Source organism: Balaenoptera ricei, chromosome 17 (genome assembly GCF_028023285.1).
Source record: "Balaenoptera ricei isolate mBalRic1 chromosome 17, mBalRic1.hap2, whole genome shotgun sequence".
Lineage (NCBI taxonomy): Eukaryota > Metazoa > Chordata > Mammalia > Artiodactyla > Balaenopteridae > Balaenoptera > Balaenoptera ricei.
Window position 1 is genome coordinate 36,680,838 of NC_082655.1, and position 15,729 is coordinate 36,696,566.

General features: G+C 38.6%; 2 protein-coding genes across 4 annotated transcripts in view; both read right to left on the reverse strand.

The window, feature by feature from the left end:
• The window catches only part of SPAG1 (sperm associated antigen 1), a 93,375-nt gene extending 83,075 nt beyond the window's left edge, over positions 1-10,300 (reverse strand). Inside the window, exons 1-3 of one of the 2 annotated variants that reach the window (XM_059901307.1) lie at positions 10,162-10,300; positions 6,408-6,549; positions 4,501-4,660 (exon numbers count right to left, since the gene is read on the reverse strand). In XM_059901307.1, the coding sequence (XP_059757290.1) occupies positions 4,501-4,660; positions 6,408-6,547 (300 nt within the window). In that variant the 5' untranslated portion in view covers positions 6,548-6,549; positions 10,162-10,300. Of the gene's footprint in view, positions 1-4,500; positions 4,661-6,407; positions 6,550-10,161 lie in introns of those variants that run through there. The other variant, XM_059901306.1, reaches the window with a different exon arrangement.
• Positions 10,301-12,516: 2,216 nt separating this feature from the next.
• On the reverse strand, positions 12,517-15,525 carry POLR2K (RNA polymerase II, I and III subunit K). Of its 2 annotated transcripts, none has more exons than XM_059901414.1 (4): positions 15,456-15,525; positions 14,723-14,791; positions 14,288-14,380; positions 12,517-13,626 (listed from the first exon to the last, which is right to left on the reverse strand). In XM_059901414.1, the coding sequence occupies exons 2-4, from the start codon at positions 14,781-14,783 to the stop codon at positions 13,604-13,606; spliced, it is 177 nt and encodes a 58-aa protein (XP_059757397.1). In that variant the 5' UTR covers positions 14,784-14,791; positions 15,456-15,525; the 3' UTR covers positions 12,517-13,603. The 2 variants fall into 2 exon arrangements, with proteins under 2 accessions (XP_059757397.1, XP_059757398.1); XM_059901415.1 differs by lacking the exon at positions 15,456-15,525 and adding an exon at positions 15,116-15,201.
• Between the last annotated feature and the right edge of the window lie 204 nt (positions 15,526-15,729).

Sequence of the window (15,729 nt, forward strand, 5' to 3'; positions counted from 1 at the left end):
GCTCAACATCACTAATTATTAGAGAAATGCAAATCAAAACTACAATGAAGTATCACCTCACATTGGTCAGAATGGCCGTCGTCAAAAAGTCTACAAATAATAAATGTTGGAGAGGGTGTGGAGAAAAAGGAACTCTCCTACACTGTTGGTGGGAATGTAAATTGGTGCAGCCACTACGGAGAACAGTATAGAGGTTCCTTATAAAACTAAAAATAGAGTTACCATATGATACTGCAATCCCACTCCTGAGCATACATCTGGATAAAACCGTAATTGGAAAAGATATATGCACCCCAATGTTCATTGCAGCACTGTTTACAATAGCCAAGACATGCAAGCAACCTAAATGTCTATCAACAGGTGAATGGATAAGGAAGATGTGGTATATTTATTCAGTGGAATATTACTCAGCCATAAAAAAGAATGAAATGATGCCACTTGCAGCAACATGGATGGACTAGAGATGATCATACTAAGTGAAAAGCCAGACAGAGAAAGACAAACATCATATGATACTGTTCATATATGGAATCCAAAAGAAAAAAAAATGATACAAATGAACTTATAAACAAAACAGAAATAGGCCCACAGACATAGAAAACAAACTTATGGTTGCCAAAAGGGAAAGGTGGGGCGGGGGGGGAGGGATAAATTAGGAGTTTGGGATTAAAATATATACACTACTATATATAAAATAGATAATCAACAAGGACCTACTGTGTAGCACAGGGAACTCTACTCAATATTTTATAATAACCTATAAGGGAAAAGAATCTGAAAAACAATAGATATATACGTATGTATAACTGAATCACTGTGCTGTACACCTGATAGTGACACAACATTGTAAATCAACTATACTTCAATAAAAAAATAAAAAGAAAAAAGAAAAAAGAATGTAAACATATCAAAAAAAATAATAAAAAAGAAAGTAGAATGGTGGTTGCCAGGGGCTGGTGGTGGGGGTGGGATGGAGAGTTGTTATTTAGGGCTTCCCTGGTGGCGCAGTGGTTGGGAGTCCGCCTGCCAATGCAGGGGACACGGGTTCGTGCCCCGGTCCGGGAAGATCCCACATGCCGCGGAGCGGCTAGGCCCGTGAGCCACAACTACTGAGCCTGCGCATCTGGAGCCTGTGCTCCGCAACAAGAGAGGCTGCGACAGTGAGAGGCCTGCGCACCGCGATGAGGAGTGGCCCCTGCTTGCCGCGGCTGGAGGGAGCCCTCGCGCAGAGATGGGGACCCAACACAGCCATAAATAAATTAATTAAAAAAAAAAAAAAAAAAAGAAATCTCAATATTGTTAAGATATCAATTCTTCCAAAATTGATCCACAAATTCAACACAATCCCAACTCAAATACAAGCAAGCTATTTCGTAGAAATTGGCAAGCAAAGGACCTGAACACCCAAAACAACTCTGAAAATGAAGAACAGAGTTGGAGGACTTGCACTATCTGATTTCAAGACTGACTGCATATATGGGAAAAGAATCTGAAAAAGAATAGATATATATAAAAATGTATAACTGAATCACTTTGCTGTACACCTGAAACTAACACAACACTGTAAATCAACTATACTCCAATATATTGATAAAATTAAAATTAAAAAACAGACTTACTGTAATCAAGACAATGCAGTACTGGTGTAAAGACAGACATTTAGATTGATGAACAGAATAGAGAGAGTTCAGAAATAGACTTACACATACGTGGGCAGTTGATTTTTGACAATGGTACCAAGAATTTCAATGAGGAAAGGATAATCTTTCATTAAATGACACTTGAACTTTTGGCTATCCATGTTAGTATGTACAAATATATGTATGTGTGTGTATGTATATATTTGTGTGTGTGTCTAAAAAATGAAACAGATCTTAGACGTATATTTAAGAGCTAAAACTATAAATCTTCTAGAAGAATCATAGGAGAAAATTTAGGGATCTTGAATGAGACAAAGATTTCTTAATAGAACACAAAAGCACAAACTATAAAAAGAAAAATCAGTTTCATCAAAAGTAAAAACTTTTGCTCTTTCAAAGGTACTGTTAAAAAAATGAAAAGGCAAGCCACACAATATCAGAAAATATTTGCAAAGATGTATCTTTGTGTGTAAAATACATGAAAGACATGTATTTTACAACTCAATAAGAACACAAAAAATCTAATTTTTTTTAATGGGCAAAGGATTTAAAGACACTCTACAAAAGAAGATATATGGATGACAAATAAGTACATGAAAAGACATTCAATATCATTAGTTATTAGAGAAATGCAAATGAAAACCACAATGAGATACCACTATATACCTAAGAGAATAGCTAAAATTAACAAAACTGACAATACTAATAAGCATGGACCACAATGTAGAGCAACAGGAACTTTTATCCATTATTGGCAGGACTGATGCCACTTTGGAAAACATTTTGGCATTTGTTCATCAATGGGTAAATGGTTAAACTGTGAGATATCCATACAATTCACTACTACTCAGCAATTAAAAGGAATGAACTGTGGACACATGCAACAACATAGATGAATCTCAAAAGCATCATGCTAAGTGAAAGAAGCCAGACATGAAATAAGATATACTATATAATTATATTTATATGAAAGTCTAGAAAAGGCAAATCTATAATGATAGAAAGCAGTTCAGCGGTTGCCAGGAGCCAGGGTGTGGAGTCAGCACTGACTGCAAAGGGGCAAAACAAAACTTTTAGGGATAATGGAAATATTCCACAGCAAATGCAATTTGTCAAAACTCAGTGAAATTACCATAAAATAGCTAATTTTTTAAAAATTGAAGTACAGTTAATATACAATATTATGTTAGTTTCAGGTATACAACATAGTGATTAAATATTTTTATAGATTATATTCCATTTAAAGTTATTACAAAAGAATGGCTCTGTTTCCCTGCGCTGTACACCCTTGTTGCTTATTTATTTTATACACAGTAGTTTGTATCTCTTAATCCCTTACCCCTATCCTGCCCCTCCTTCCTCCCTCTCCCCACTGGTAACCACTATTTTGTTCTCTATGTCTGTGAGACTGTTTCTGCTTTGTTGCATACATTTGTTTGTTTTATAAAATAGCTAATTTTTATTGAATGTAAATAATAACAATAAAGCTGATTAAAAGAAATCAGTTAAGACACAAACAGGTCATTAAGAAAAGAAGAAATTCAAGTGACAGATTTTTAAAAATTTAACGTTACTAGTAAACAAACAATACACTACGTACTATCATTTTTTAACTATTTAATTGACTTTAAAATGTAAAAAATGATTACAGTTTCCAGTGAAGAGTACCTGAAGTGAGCATTCTTACACACTGATGGTGGGAGAGTACAAAGGTACAACTTCCTGAGAATACAGAAATGTGTTTCAACAGCCTTAAAAATATTTAGATCCTTTGATCAAGTAACTTGAATTCTAATAATTTATCCCTAGGAAACAACCAGGATGGTACAAAAAAATTATGAACAAACATAACACTATTTATAGATGCTGACTGAATTATGTTCCTTTCATAGGGTGGGATATTATTCAGTCATTTAAAATACATGTGCAGGGCTTCCCTGGTGGCGCAGTGGTTGAGAATCTGCCTGCCAATGCAGGGGACACGGGTTCCAGCCCTGGTCTGGGAAGATCCCACATGCCACGGAGCAACTGGGCCCGTGAGCCACAGTTACTGAGCCTGCACGTCTGGAGCCTGTGCTCCGCAACAAGAGAGGCCGCGATGGTGAGAGGCCCGCGCACCGCGATGAAGAGTGGTCCCCACTTGCCACAACTAGAGAAAGCCCTCGCACAGAAACGAAGACACAACACAGTCATAAATAAATAAATAAATAAAAGACCGTGAATTTCAAAAAAAAAAAAATTATTAAAAAAAAATAAAATAAAATAAAATACATGTGCAGGGCTTCCCTGGTGGCACAGTGGTTAAGGATCCGCCTGCCAATGCAGGGGACACGGGTTGGAGCGCTGGTCCGGGAAGATCCCACATGCCGTGGAGCAACTAAGCCTGTGCGCCACAACTACTGAGCCTGTGCTCTAGAGCCCACGTGCCACAACTACTGAAGCCTGTGCACCTAGAGCCCGTGCTCTGCAACAAGAGAAGCCACTGCAATGAGAAGCTCACACACCACAACGAAGAGTAGCCCCAGCTCACTGCAACTAGAGAAAGCCCACGCGCAGCAACAAAGATCCAACTCAGCCAAAAATAAATAAATAAATAAATTTATTTTAAAAATAAATAAAAAACAAAAAATAAAATACATGAGCATGCCCTCCCCACCCCCCACCAACAAATCCACAGACATACACACACAGAGACACACACACATTCACAATATTCTCCTAGGTGTAAGAAGCAACCAGTACCACCTAAGTAATTACCACTAAAAGCCCTTTACTGACAAAAAAGGAAGCCTAGGATTTCAGATAAGTAAAGTAGATATATATCCATGACAATGCCACAAAAAGTGATGTTACTCTATACCTTTATATCACCGTCAATTTTTTCCCATTCTTCTGCTGTGAAACTGGCTGCTGTCGCTGCAGGTTTCTCTCTCCTCAAAGCTCTACTTCCAGGAGCCAAGCCTGAAAGGCGCTTTTCACAAAATTCAGTAAGTTCAGGATAATATCCTTCCTCACCAGACCTTTTAAAAAATTCAGAATTTTAGAGTTACCACTTCACTTAGAGACCATATAGACCAGTGGTTTGCAAGCTGGGTTCCATGGAGCCCAGGGGTTCCACAGAGATCTCACGGTCTGCCCCGAACGAGGATGAAGGCTGAGCTGCTGCCTTCCCCCTCACCGTCCTCAATTAGAGCAACCTCCACTTTCACATGCTAATCTATGGAGTGCTGAGATGAAGGGGGAAAAAAAGGAGCTCCAAAGACATCAATTTCCATCACACGCTTTAAAAGTTGAATAGATAACATTTTCTCTCCTCTTTAACACACATATGTTCATTTTGTACATAAGGTAATTTTAAACTTATAAATGGAAATTCATTATTAGAGACAGGCAAAGAATGAGACTTTGGACTTATTTTCCAATGAGGAGTTACTGTTCTGGCTCATTTTTTTTTTCCCCCAAAGGGATAGGAAGAAAATGGCAGAGGAACAGTTTAGAACAACACACCTCTAAATTCAACCACTCAAGGAACAGAATTCCTTCCTTAGAGAGTTAAACAGAGACATGTGTTCTTTTTTGCTTTTTTTTTTTTTTTTAAGGAAAATCAATCTTTTCCTCGTTTCTTGTGAATCTGTTTACTTCTAAATTTTTAGAAAAATAAAAATAAATCCCATTTTCAAATTAAATTTAAAAAAAATAGTCCCAAGTCAATACAATTTAATTAGGCTATTCATAAAATGTCTTTCAAACTCTTTCATCCCATAAACTTCACATTTTCTTTTAGTCTTTAATCAAATAAAAATGAAAACATTCTTATATGTTGAGAAAAACAAGAGGGAAAACAATGATATGATGAGGCTATTACATCAACACTGGCTGGGGACAAGCAGGGATGCTTAGGAAGGACAGGAGGCTAAAGGTGATAAGAAAGAAAAAGGAAAGGACACAGCAGTAAGGAAGGGCATCAGAGGAAAGAAAAGAGAGAACCACTGCTGAGCAAAAGGAATACTACTGATGTCCCGGAAATGGGCAGTTTGTGCTCACAAGTACTTCTGCAATAATGAGGCTACCCTCCAAATGCAAAACCCTCAAGAAACCCCAAACAGTTGGCACAGGTTGGTAGGCCACAGGGCAATGTTTCTTGTAGAGTTCCCTTGGCCACCCGCATGTTGATCAGCCAGTGTGCTTGTTAAAAACACATGTTCCTGGGCTCCACTCCTGATTTCCTGAAGCAGAATCTCCAGGAGTGGTGCCCTCAAATTTGCATTTTCTAACCACCATGTTTGGCAAATATTAAAGTTTGAGAATCACAGCCACAGGGCTCTTACCCAGAAAAGGCTTTGATTCCCTGACTTCTGGTCCTACTTTCTCCCCCGCCACCCCATCCCCCATGCAACGGCTCCCAGTGAGTCACCCACCTTTGCTGGCAGATAGTGTGAAGTGGGAGAGTGCCAAAGCACTTTATCAGCATAAGCAGGTGCCTCCTAACAGATGCTTTACCGGTTCCTAGAAAGTGCCAGGAAGCAAGAAAAATGCCCTCTTGGGTACTAATTAGCCTAAGTCTTGTGCTGGAAGTAGATCTAGCCAGAACCCGCCAAACTAACCACAGGATCAAAACCACTATTTTGGAACCTAACATGGACAAAAACAACAATTTCAATATTGGAAAATCTGCTCCAAAATTTCTAATGTAGCTTTGAATTTTAGAAGTCAACAATATAATTAAAATTGGCAAACTGAAACATGATATGATTTTTAAACGCTTACCTGAGCACACAAAGAATTTTTTCCAAGTGTTTAACGTCTGAACATTTTTCAATATACTTGAAATCCAAATGTTCAACAGGTATTTTAAATGTTTTTGTTGTTCCAAAGCCCCACAATGACGGATAATCTTTGGCAGTCATGGCTGAAATATAGTGTAGGAAAATAGTTATGAATCTAAAAATACATTAATACTCAATTTGGATAGTAGTAACCATCTAGGTACTTCTGTAATATTTATTTTTCATTTCTATAGAAAAGGAGATGGAGTATTTCTTCTAAGGAGGAAGCTACACATTGTAAATTCTCTCTCCCCGATAAGAACAGTTAACATTCATGGGGCTACATTACAATATACGGACTTCCCTGGTGGTGTGGTGGTTAAGAATCCGCCTGCCAATGCAGGGGACATGGGTTCGAGCCCTAGTCCAGGAAGACCCCATATGCCGCAGACCAACTAAGCCCATGAGCCACAACTGCTGAGCTTCCGCTCTAGAGCCCATGAGCCACAACTACTGAGTCTGCGTGCTACAACTACTGAAGCCCGTGCACCTGAGCCTGTGCTCTGCAACAAAGAGAAGCCACTGCGATGAGAAGCCTGTGCACCGCAACGAAGAGTAGCCCCTGCTCGCTGCAACTAGAGAAAGCCCGTGTACAGCAACGAAGACCCAACGCAGCCAAAAATAACTAAATAAATAAATAGATAAAAATAAATTACTATATACCACAGATGGATTATTTTACTTAATCTTCACTTAAGCAAAATTGAAATACAACAACAGAGCAGGTTTTGGTGCTGTAGAGGAAAACATTTTTTTCTTGTATCCATTTGGGTTCAGCACCTGAGGGCTGTAAATTAAACTGACAAACGATATTAACGGGAGAAAAGGTTCATTTTATATACTCCTGGGGCTTCACAGAAAAGTGAAAACTCAAAGAAACTGTTAGGCCTGGGGAACTATATACCATTTTAACAAAGGGTGATAAATTGTGTAGAAATGATTAGACAAAGGAAAAGGGGTTTTGGTTTCTAGAAGGTAAATCTATGGAAGAAACTAATGGCAGATAAGGGTTATTTTAATAAGGTTTGTTTATGCAGACTCACCTCAGTGCTGATTGTCCATCTACTGTGATAAGGGTTGTTCTCTTCATCTTGGTATGAGAAAGGAGAGGAGGGAACACCTTCATAAAGGGAAATTTATGCCCTGCTTTTTGGCAAAAAAGGGGAAGGCCGAGAGTTCTTCCTGTGTCTGCTGTTTCCTAATTGCCTTTAGCTCAAAATAATCTTCATGTCAAAGTGGTCTACTTGGGGGTGGAATATTCTGATCCTCTTTAGTGCTCAAACTGCTTTTTAAGATATCTTTTAATGTTGATTTTGGTATCTTCTACTTTAGCTGTTAATATCCCAACCATCCTTTCGTGATTCAGCACAAACATAAATAACATCTTTTCTGTAACTCTCCTTAATATCACCCTCTTCCTTATTCCTTGCCTCCTTACATTCTCAGTTGCCCACTCCCATAATGAACAGCTGCCAAAGCTGTGTTCTAAAGGCACTCTGTACATACCTCTCTCATATCACATAGTACATATCCAAATTCTGTTTCTTTGTCTTCCCTTCTAGATCACGAGAGATCTTACCTCATTCATCTCAAGAGCTTCAGGTCTAACATAGTAAATACTGTCTTATACCCCTTAAAAAATACCTGCTAAATTCAACTGAATTGGGAATAAGACGGCCCTGGACAGTTTCACTCTATTGATATGCTGCTAATGATGGTGACAATAACAGCAACAAATATGTAGTTCTTAATGTACTTTACTTATATTATTACTTCATTTAATCCTTCAACTACTATATCAAGTAGATTTTAAGTAGAGAGCAGTAATAATAGTCAACATTTATGGAGTTAAATTTCTATATGCCATGAATTATTTCAATCTTCAAAACCACTTTCATGAAAGATATTAATAATTACTCCCTTTTTACAGATGAGAAAGGTGACGTTTCAAGTATATAAACTGCTCAAGGTCATATAACTCTTAAGTAGTGAACTGAAGAGTTGAATCTCAGTAGGCCACTACAGAGCTCACATACTTAACCATCATATTTAATCGTGCTTTTCAAATTGCAGGTGGCAACCCAAGAAATCAATTTCGTGAGCTGCAATCAGCATTGTTTTATGAGATAGAACAGCAATAAAATCAGACTACCTGACACATACCATTAAATACTGTTTTATAGAAAATTTTATTTCATGTCTATATAAAAAAATTATAAATATATGTGTATATAAATGCACACACGAATGTTGTGTACATAAATGTTGCAAAGAAAAATATATTATGAGTTATTGTCAAAGTATTTTTTAAAAAAAACACTGCACTAAAACACACTGGGTGATAAATTTTAAAACAAGTAGCAATGGGTCTAATTCATTAGCAGTATTCCCTTCAGCATGCCTGCCCTCTGGGAGTCTGGTCATATATCAGATCTCTGCAGAGAAAGAGGATGCTCTGTCAGTTTCTCCGTATTCCTGCTGGCTTTGGCTTGGGTATAGAATATAGATGACAGTTTGCCAGCTTTCGAATGAGATCCAGCTGAGAAGTGAGAATATGGCTTTCACACCATGCTAGCAGGGGCCCAGTATGATGAATGTCTCCCATCACAAGGATAGCCTTCGGGGTGGAGGTCACATGAAAGCCAGTGAAGAACTTTAAAATTATTGATGCTGCCCAGAATAGAATGAGTTGTCTTTAGGAGAATTTTTCCAAAGAGCTGGAGGATCTTTGATGGGAGTGACTTAAGCATCTAATGGGATTAAAATAGATTCGCTCGAATTAAAGGAATCTTGAAACCCCTGAGATTTTATGATTTGAATAAAATATGGTGAAAAACATTTGAAATGATAAAGACACCTCTTATCTAATCAAGCGAATTTTATTCTGAACACTGTTTCAACGTTTCTGAGAATCCTCTTTGAAAACTACCACTTGGGGGGGGGGGGGTAGGAGAGACATTCTCAAGACCACTAAACGTTAACTCTCAAACTCCAAAAAACAAGTCATACAATACTTTGTTTGCTCTATTTAGAACTCTTCCATATCTGCTTGCAATTTCTTTGTCTCTGATTAGAAAAAACTTTGGTCCTAATTGGCGTTAATTTCTTCTCCACCATCCTAATCCACATCCATTTCCCATATTTCCTAATCAGTTTATCAGTAATACCTCCAGCGCAAACTGCAATGGGCTAGTTAACACGAAAAATGGTTTTCTTCCACCTAGGCACGTTCTTTCCAGCATCCACAGGGCTGGGCGCCACCTGCAGCCGGAGACCGAAAGGAAACGGCATCCTCCAGCCGTAGCAACGGTTTCTATGTACAGCGCGAGTCAGGGACTGCCTGAGATCCGAGAGCTCTACAGCCAACCCGCAACGGTCAAGGGGCACTTTAGGACTCTACGAAACTGCTCCCCATTCCCCTGCTTTGTTCACAAGGACCGGTGGCCGCCGCCAGAGCCCGGGAACCTCCCCGCCGCACCACCACCTCCGCGTTGCCGCTCTGCCCCAACATCCGCCACCGTCAGCCCCGAGAAACGGAAGGCCCCAGGTTGTTTCCCCGGCCGACAAGGTTGTTCATCCCTCCAACTGCAGTCCGACGGTGCATTTACTCCTCCGGGTCCGTCTTTCACCCTGGCTCCCGGAGGAAAGGATTGCGATGGAGAGACGTAGTTTACTCCTGGCTGGCAGATACTCACCTGGTTCAGACCCCAAGCCTTGCGGAGGCCGCAGCCACACACTTCACCAGCCGCGCGGCTCGTACCCAGGGAGGGGCGTGTCGCCCCGCCCCACTCCCCCCCACTCCGGCACCCGAGGGCTTGCGGCTGACTGCCGGGGGCGGGGATTAGAGCCTCTGCGTGATGACTGGCTAGTCTCCGGTTTGCCATCCGGCTGATTGGCCTTGCAGACCCAGCTTCACCCGGACAGAAGAACGTTAGCCGAGAAATAAGAACAGTTGCAATTCCACGTGCCCTGTAATTTTCTTTTCACGCACTTTTTTTTTCTGGTTATAATTATGTACATATACAATTATGCTGAATAAACAAGCAGGATAGAAACTAACTCAAAGGAAATGGACTATGCAGGCAAATGAAAATTACCACTATCATCTTCATAAAGACATTGCGTCCAATAATTAATAGATGGATTAGAAAGTAAAGTTGAAGAAATCTTTCACAGAGCAGATAAAGAAAAAAAAGGAAATCGAAAAAGATGAAAAAGTTAGGTCTAATATTAGATTTAAAAGATCTAGAGAGAAGAGAATACTGAGGGTAGGAAGTTATCAATTCAAGAAAATTTTCCAGAATTGAAGAGCTTGAGTTTCCAGACTGAAAGCACCCACCAAGTGACCAAAACAGGGAAGGAAAACAGACCCATACCAAGGCACAAACTGCAAAATTTCAGGACACCAGCAAAGAAAGTTCTAAGTTTCTAGAGCGAAAACAGGTCACATACAAAGCATTAGGAAGAATAGTTTTGGACTTCTCCACAATAATACAGAAAACTAGATGACATTCTGACACTGGTGAAGAACACAAGACAGGTCATTTCAGGCAGAGAGAAAAGCAGGAGCACAGGCAAAAAGGTCCGTTATCTGCTTAAGGAACTGCAAACATCTCCTTAAAACCAAGATTGAGAGGTGGGTTGAAGTGGTGACAGAGGCAGGAAAGGAGTCTATACTATTCCCAAATATACTATTCCCAATAGTTTTTATCAGAATGGGAAGCTACTAAGAATTTTCAGCAAGACAGTGCTGTGCAATTTCTATTTTACAATGAGCAAGCTGGGCATTCCCTGGTGGTCCAGTGATTAGGACTCTACAATGAGCAAGCTAAAGAGTATGGAAAACAGCAAGACTGGTAACTGAGACTAATCCTAAGGCTGATACAAGCACCTGTGCAGAAAATGCTAATACTTTCTGTAATGGTGTTAACAGTTAACATTTATTAGATTAAGAGTTTTTATGGAGTATTTAATTTTATCTTGCAGCAAACCTTTGACATAGGTGCTATTATTTCATGCCCATTTGCCCATTTTACAAATAAGGAAAGTGAATCTTGGTAGTCACTGGCATCGAACAAGGGACACTCTGGGAATACGGACCCAAAGCCTTTTGCCGAAGTCCATATTGTTTATTGTGCTCCTAAGTACTAACCAATTCACAAGTAAGTCCTATTCAACTTCAAAATATATCTCACAACCAGCTACTTCTCACTCCCTCTACGCCTACCCTGGCCCAGCCACCATTACTCTTAGCCTGAACTTTTACAGGTGGCCCCTAACTGGCTTCCCACCATCCCGTCCCTATATTGTCCGTTCCCACAGAACAGACCCAGTAATCTTTTAAGTCTGGGCAGAGGGTGGAGGGTGGAGGGTGGAGGGTGGATGGATGTCCATGTATTTGTACATGTAAGGAGGCAACTTGTTTTTATGTGTTCTCAGTTTACACTTTCTCACTTTATGTGATATTTTAATCTTCTTAAAATTAGTCATTTATGATTTCATCTACTAGTTTTGAATGTCATTAACTTCAATCTCTGAAGATAGCTTCAGAGTCTAAAAGCACTGAACTATCATTAATTCCTTGACTTTGACAAGCTGAAGTCAAAAGAAATAAACTGGCCAGTAATTGAGTAGCAGCGCTGGATTTGAACCAATTTCCATGTATTGATATTTTTCATGGACCTGCGTGTCTACAGTCATTGGTAAGCAGTTTAGTAGGGGACAAGTTATGTATTAGCTTCAAGCTCAGATTTACTGATTTTTATATTTATAGAGCACTATTCAAAAGGATCTTTTAAAAGCAATTTTATACCTCTTTTACCTTTTCTTAAAACTGTCCAGGTAGGAAAGAAGTAAAATTACTTCCATTTTATAGATGATGGGGACACGAAGAGGTAACTGACTGAAACGATGGTCTTGAGTTCCAGTGATAATACTTTTCCCATTAAACCACTGTCTAGTTAACCAAATAACAGTATTCAATTAAACTACTGATACACAAAGGACCTATGATGAAATTAGAATAGTTAAGAGCAACATTACCCAATGAGTTATGGTTTAGAAGCCTGTCGTAAAGAGATATTTATTGGGACTCTTGTACAAAAAGGACAAGCTCAAGAAGGAACATGGCAGAATTACAAAATTATGAAAGCCACAGTCCAGGAAAACCTGGACCAAGGAAGCACTCTTTAAAAATCTTGAGTATGGTAGTACTTTGTATAGCACATAATAAATTTACAGAACTTAATATTTGAGGATGGTAGTAGAAACAATGTTTTGTTTTCTTTTTTAAACGGCACAGTTGCACAGTTAATACTTTGAATGTGCGAGACACACAAAGCTATTAACAAAGTTGAAATATATCTAATCGAATCCTGGAACAGATGGAGCATCTGAGCATCCATATCCCTAAGATCAAGGCAAAAGCTTTAAACATTCATCCAGTTCAGTGTAAACCAACTCCTATTTTTTCTATATCCTGGAAGCAGAGTTTTTTACCTTAATGAATGATTACACCTGGGAAACTGCACCTGCCTTAATAGTCTGCTTCATCCACTTTACTTGGGGTTGATTTTGCCTTAGAGAAAGCAACCATTAAAGTTTCTTTTCCCTTGCTGAAGATTTAAAAAACAGTCAAGCATTATATACAAATACAGAAAGGCCTATGCCAAGTTAACAAATGAAAATTAGAACTCAAAATGAGGTATGCACACTGACAGTAAGTGCATTGGTATACTCTATACAAAATGAGGCTGGAGAGTTTACAAACAATTGGTGATGTAAAACAGTGGTTTCCTAGGAACTTACTTAATCAGACCTTTAGAGGGCCCTAGCAAACTTCATTTTTAACAAGGGCCCCAGATGATTCTAGGTTTTGATTAAAGTGTAGTTTGGAGAAGCACTTTTAACCTTCATTGTGTGTCAGATTACATATACGATAAAATTAAAGTACAAACCATGTAACTGAACAAAAATATCTTTATATAAGCTATTAATAGATACCTAAATACAATATGGTTTTTAAAATGAAATCATGTGTATATAGTTATATTCATAAAGTACACTAATCAAAAGCTATACGACAACATTAATAGCAAATCCAAATCCAAATGAAGACATTCCTCTGAATTTCATGTTTCATCGAGCATCAAAAACCACCACTATACAAAAACTGAGTTAAGGACAAAAAAAGTACTTTAAAATTATATTAAAAATCTAATACTTCCAAGTCACTTTCTCTTTGCAATAAGCTAGTTATTTAATCTAAAATGCACAAAAGAATGAAGTTCACTATTTACTATGATAATTAGAAATGAACCAAAAAAATAAACTATTTTAATTATGAGCCCCCCCCATGATACAAAAGACCAACGCACCAAGACACACTAAAGCAGTGTTAAAAGTGATAATTTAGTGATCTAAAAAACACTGGTAGTTATTACATAACAATTTACTCTCAGTCTTCCACCTAATTTGTAAGCCTCACTTATTCCATTAGGTAGCATACAAACTCAATATTTGTATTTCTCCTTGTATCATTTAGTTTGCCCATAAACTGAAGCTCAAGAATGAGTACTTATATACAGAATCCCTGAAAAAATACACTTATGAAAGCCAGAATCAACTAGTATTTAGATTATTTAGTATATGTCTATACACTGGAGTACTGGTCCATGAAAATGCTAATCACGCCTTTTGCTTTTTTGGTAAGTAATCCAAGTTGTTACCATTTTTACCAGAAATTAGTCTTTGACTATCAAACCATGCATTATTTTTCACTTCCTCTTATCTCATATTCAGAAAGCTTAGTTAGAAGGATACGTCTTTTAGTCCTTTTCTTGTACATTATTCTGTATCCACATTCTCTGCAACGGATTGGATCCCTTGATTTTATTTCATTTTCTGTGTGACATTCTAGAAACAAAACACGTTTATTCAATGCCTAAAAGAGAAATATTACAGACAAGCAAATTATCTTAACCATACTTTTCACCCAAAGCACTAAAATACAGTATACTCAATCTCAAGGGTATGTTGCCATTACCAATATATTAAGGGAGAAAGAATAAAAGAGTGGCGGGCAATGCATTTTTCCTAGGAAAGAAAATGAAATCTTAATAAGAGGATTTTTTTTAAGATTGCTAAAGTTGTTCTGCTTTCTAACTTTAAAGATGAATGACTCAGTTAAGACAAAGATAAATGCAATAATTTTTTAAAAAGGTGAAATACTCTTACTTTTGTGAGTGTTACTCTTACCTCCACAGATATATATCATTGGCTGCTGCTTTGGGGGTTGAACGTCCTTCTGGGTGTCCATTGTTGTCCCTGAAATCACAGACTCAAATATTTAATATCTCAAATGGGCTCCTCACAAATCTAACCAGGCCTCATTTTTCTAGGAAAAAGCTAAAAAGGTCCCAATTCCTAATCTGTACTTTTTCCAAATCCTATAGGTGGGTCGAAACAAAAACACAACGTATTGTGCATTTACCCCCAAACTGGACACAATAATAAACACTTTACATATGTCATTTCAATTATGCATGCTATTTCATTATAATCTTTACAACAATTCTAGGAGGTATTACTCTTACTTTACAGATGAAGGAACTGGGGTTTAAGGAAGTTAATTTGGACAGGATTATTCACCTGTTAAGAGTCAGAGATTTAGATCTGACTGCAAAGCTCACGTCTTCATTTAACACAAGTTCCATTCTTCCAAACTTTAGCAAGAGATTGCCAAAAAACTGAATCCCTCAACAGGAGAACATGCGAACCGAAGATAAGGGAAGAACAAAGAAATAACTCCGAACGGCTAAAAAGCCAACAGCTAAACAGACAACCCAACAGCTAAAGAGGCAAAGAACTAACAGCATAGACTCTATCCCCAGCCTCTCCCGACTCTAACCCCACACCAGACCTGTTTAGCCCCTAGCGTCTTTCCAGTTTTGGCCCAAATACCCACCCCCCCAATCCGCCAATTCCTTACCCACGTAACACGGAGAAACTTCTCTGCCTTTCCGAGCAGATTCCGACTCGCCGCTGTATCGCAGCCAACTTCCGGCGCTGGCTTATGACGCAAGCGGAGTCTCCGCCCCTTCCGCCCCAGGTGTGGCGGAGAAAGCCGGATTAAGCGCAGGTGGTGAAGCTGGTTCTTTTTTTGTGTTTTAGACTCTGGACAAAAGTGCTTGTTTCGGTGTCACCTGTTTTCATTTTTCAGGGAAGTAAAGCGTTTTAGAAGCTTCTCAAGTCGAAGGAGGTTT

Coding starts and splice junctions, on each gene's coding strand:
- POLR2K (XM_059901414.1), bottom strand. CDS start 14,783: ATGGACACCCAGAAGGACGTTCAACCCCCAAAGCAGCAGCCAATGATA. Junction 14,381..14,722: donor AATGATATATATCTGTGGAG/GTAAGAGTAACA, acceptor TTTTGTTTCTAG/AATGTCACACAGAAAATGAA. Junction 13,627..14,287: donor CAAGAAAAGGACTAAAAGAC/GTATCCTTCTAA, acceptor GTTTTTGTATAG/TGGTGGTTTTTGATGCTCGA.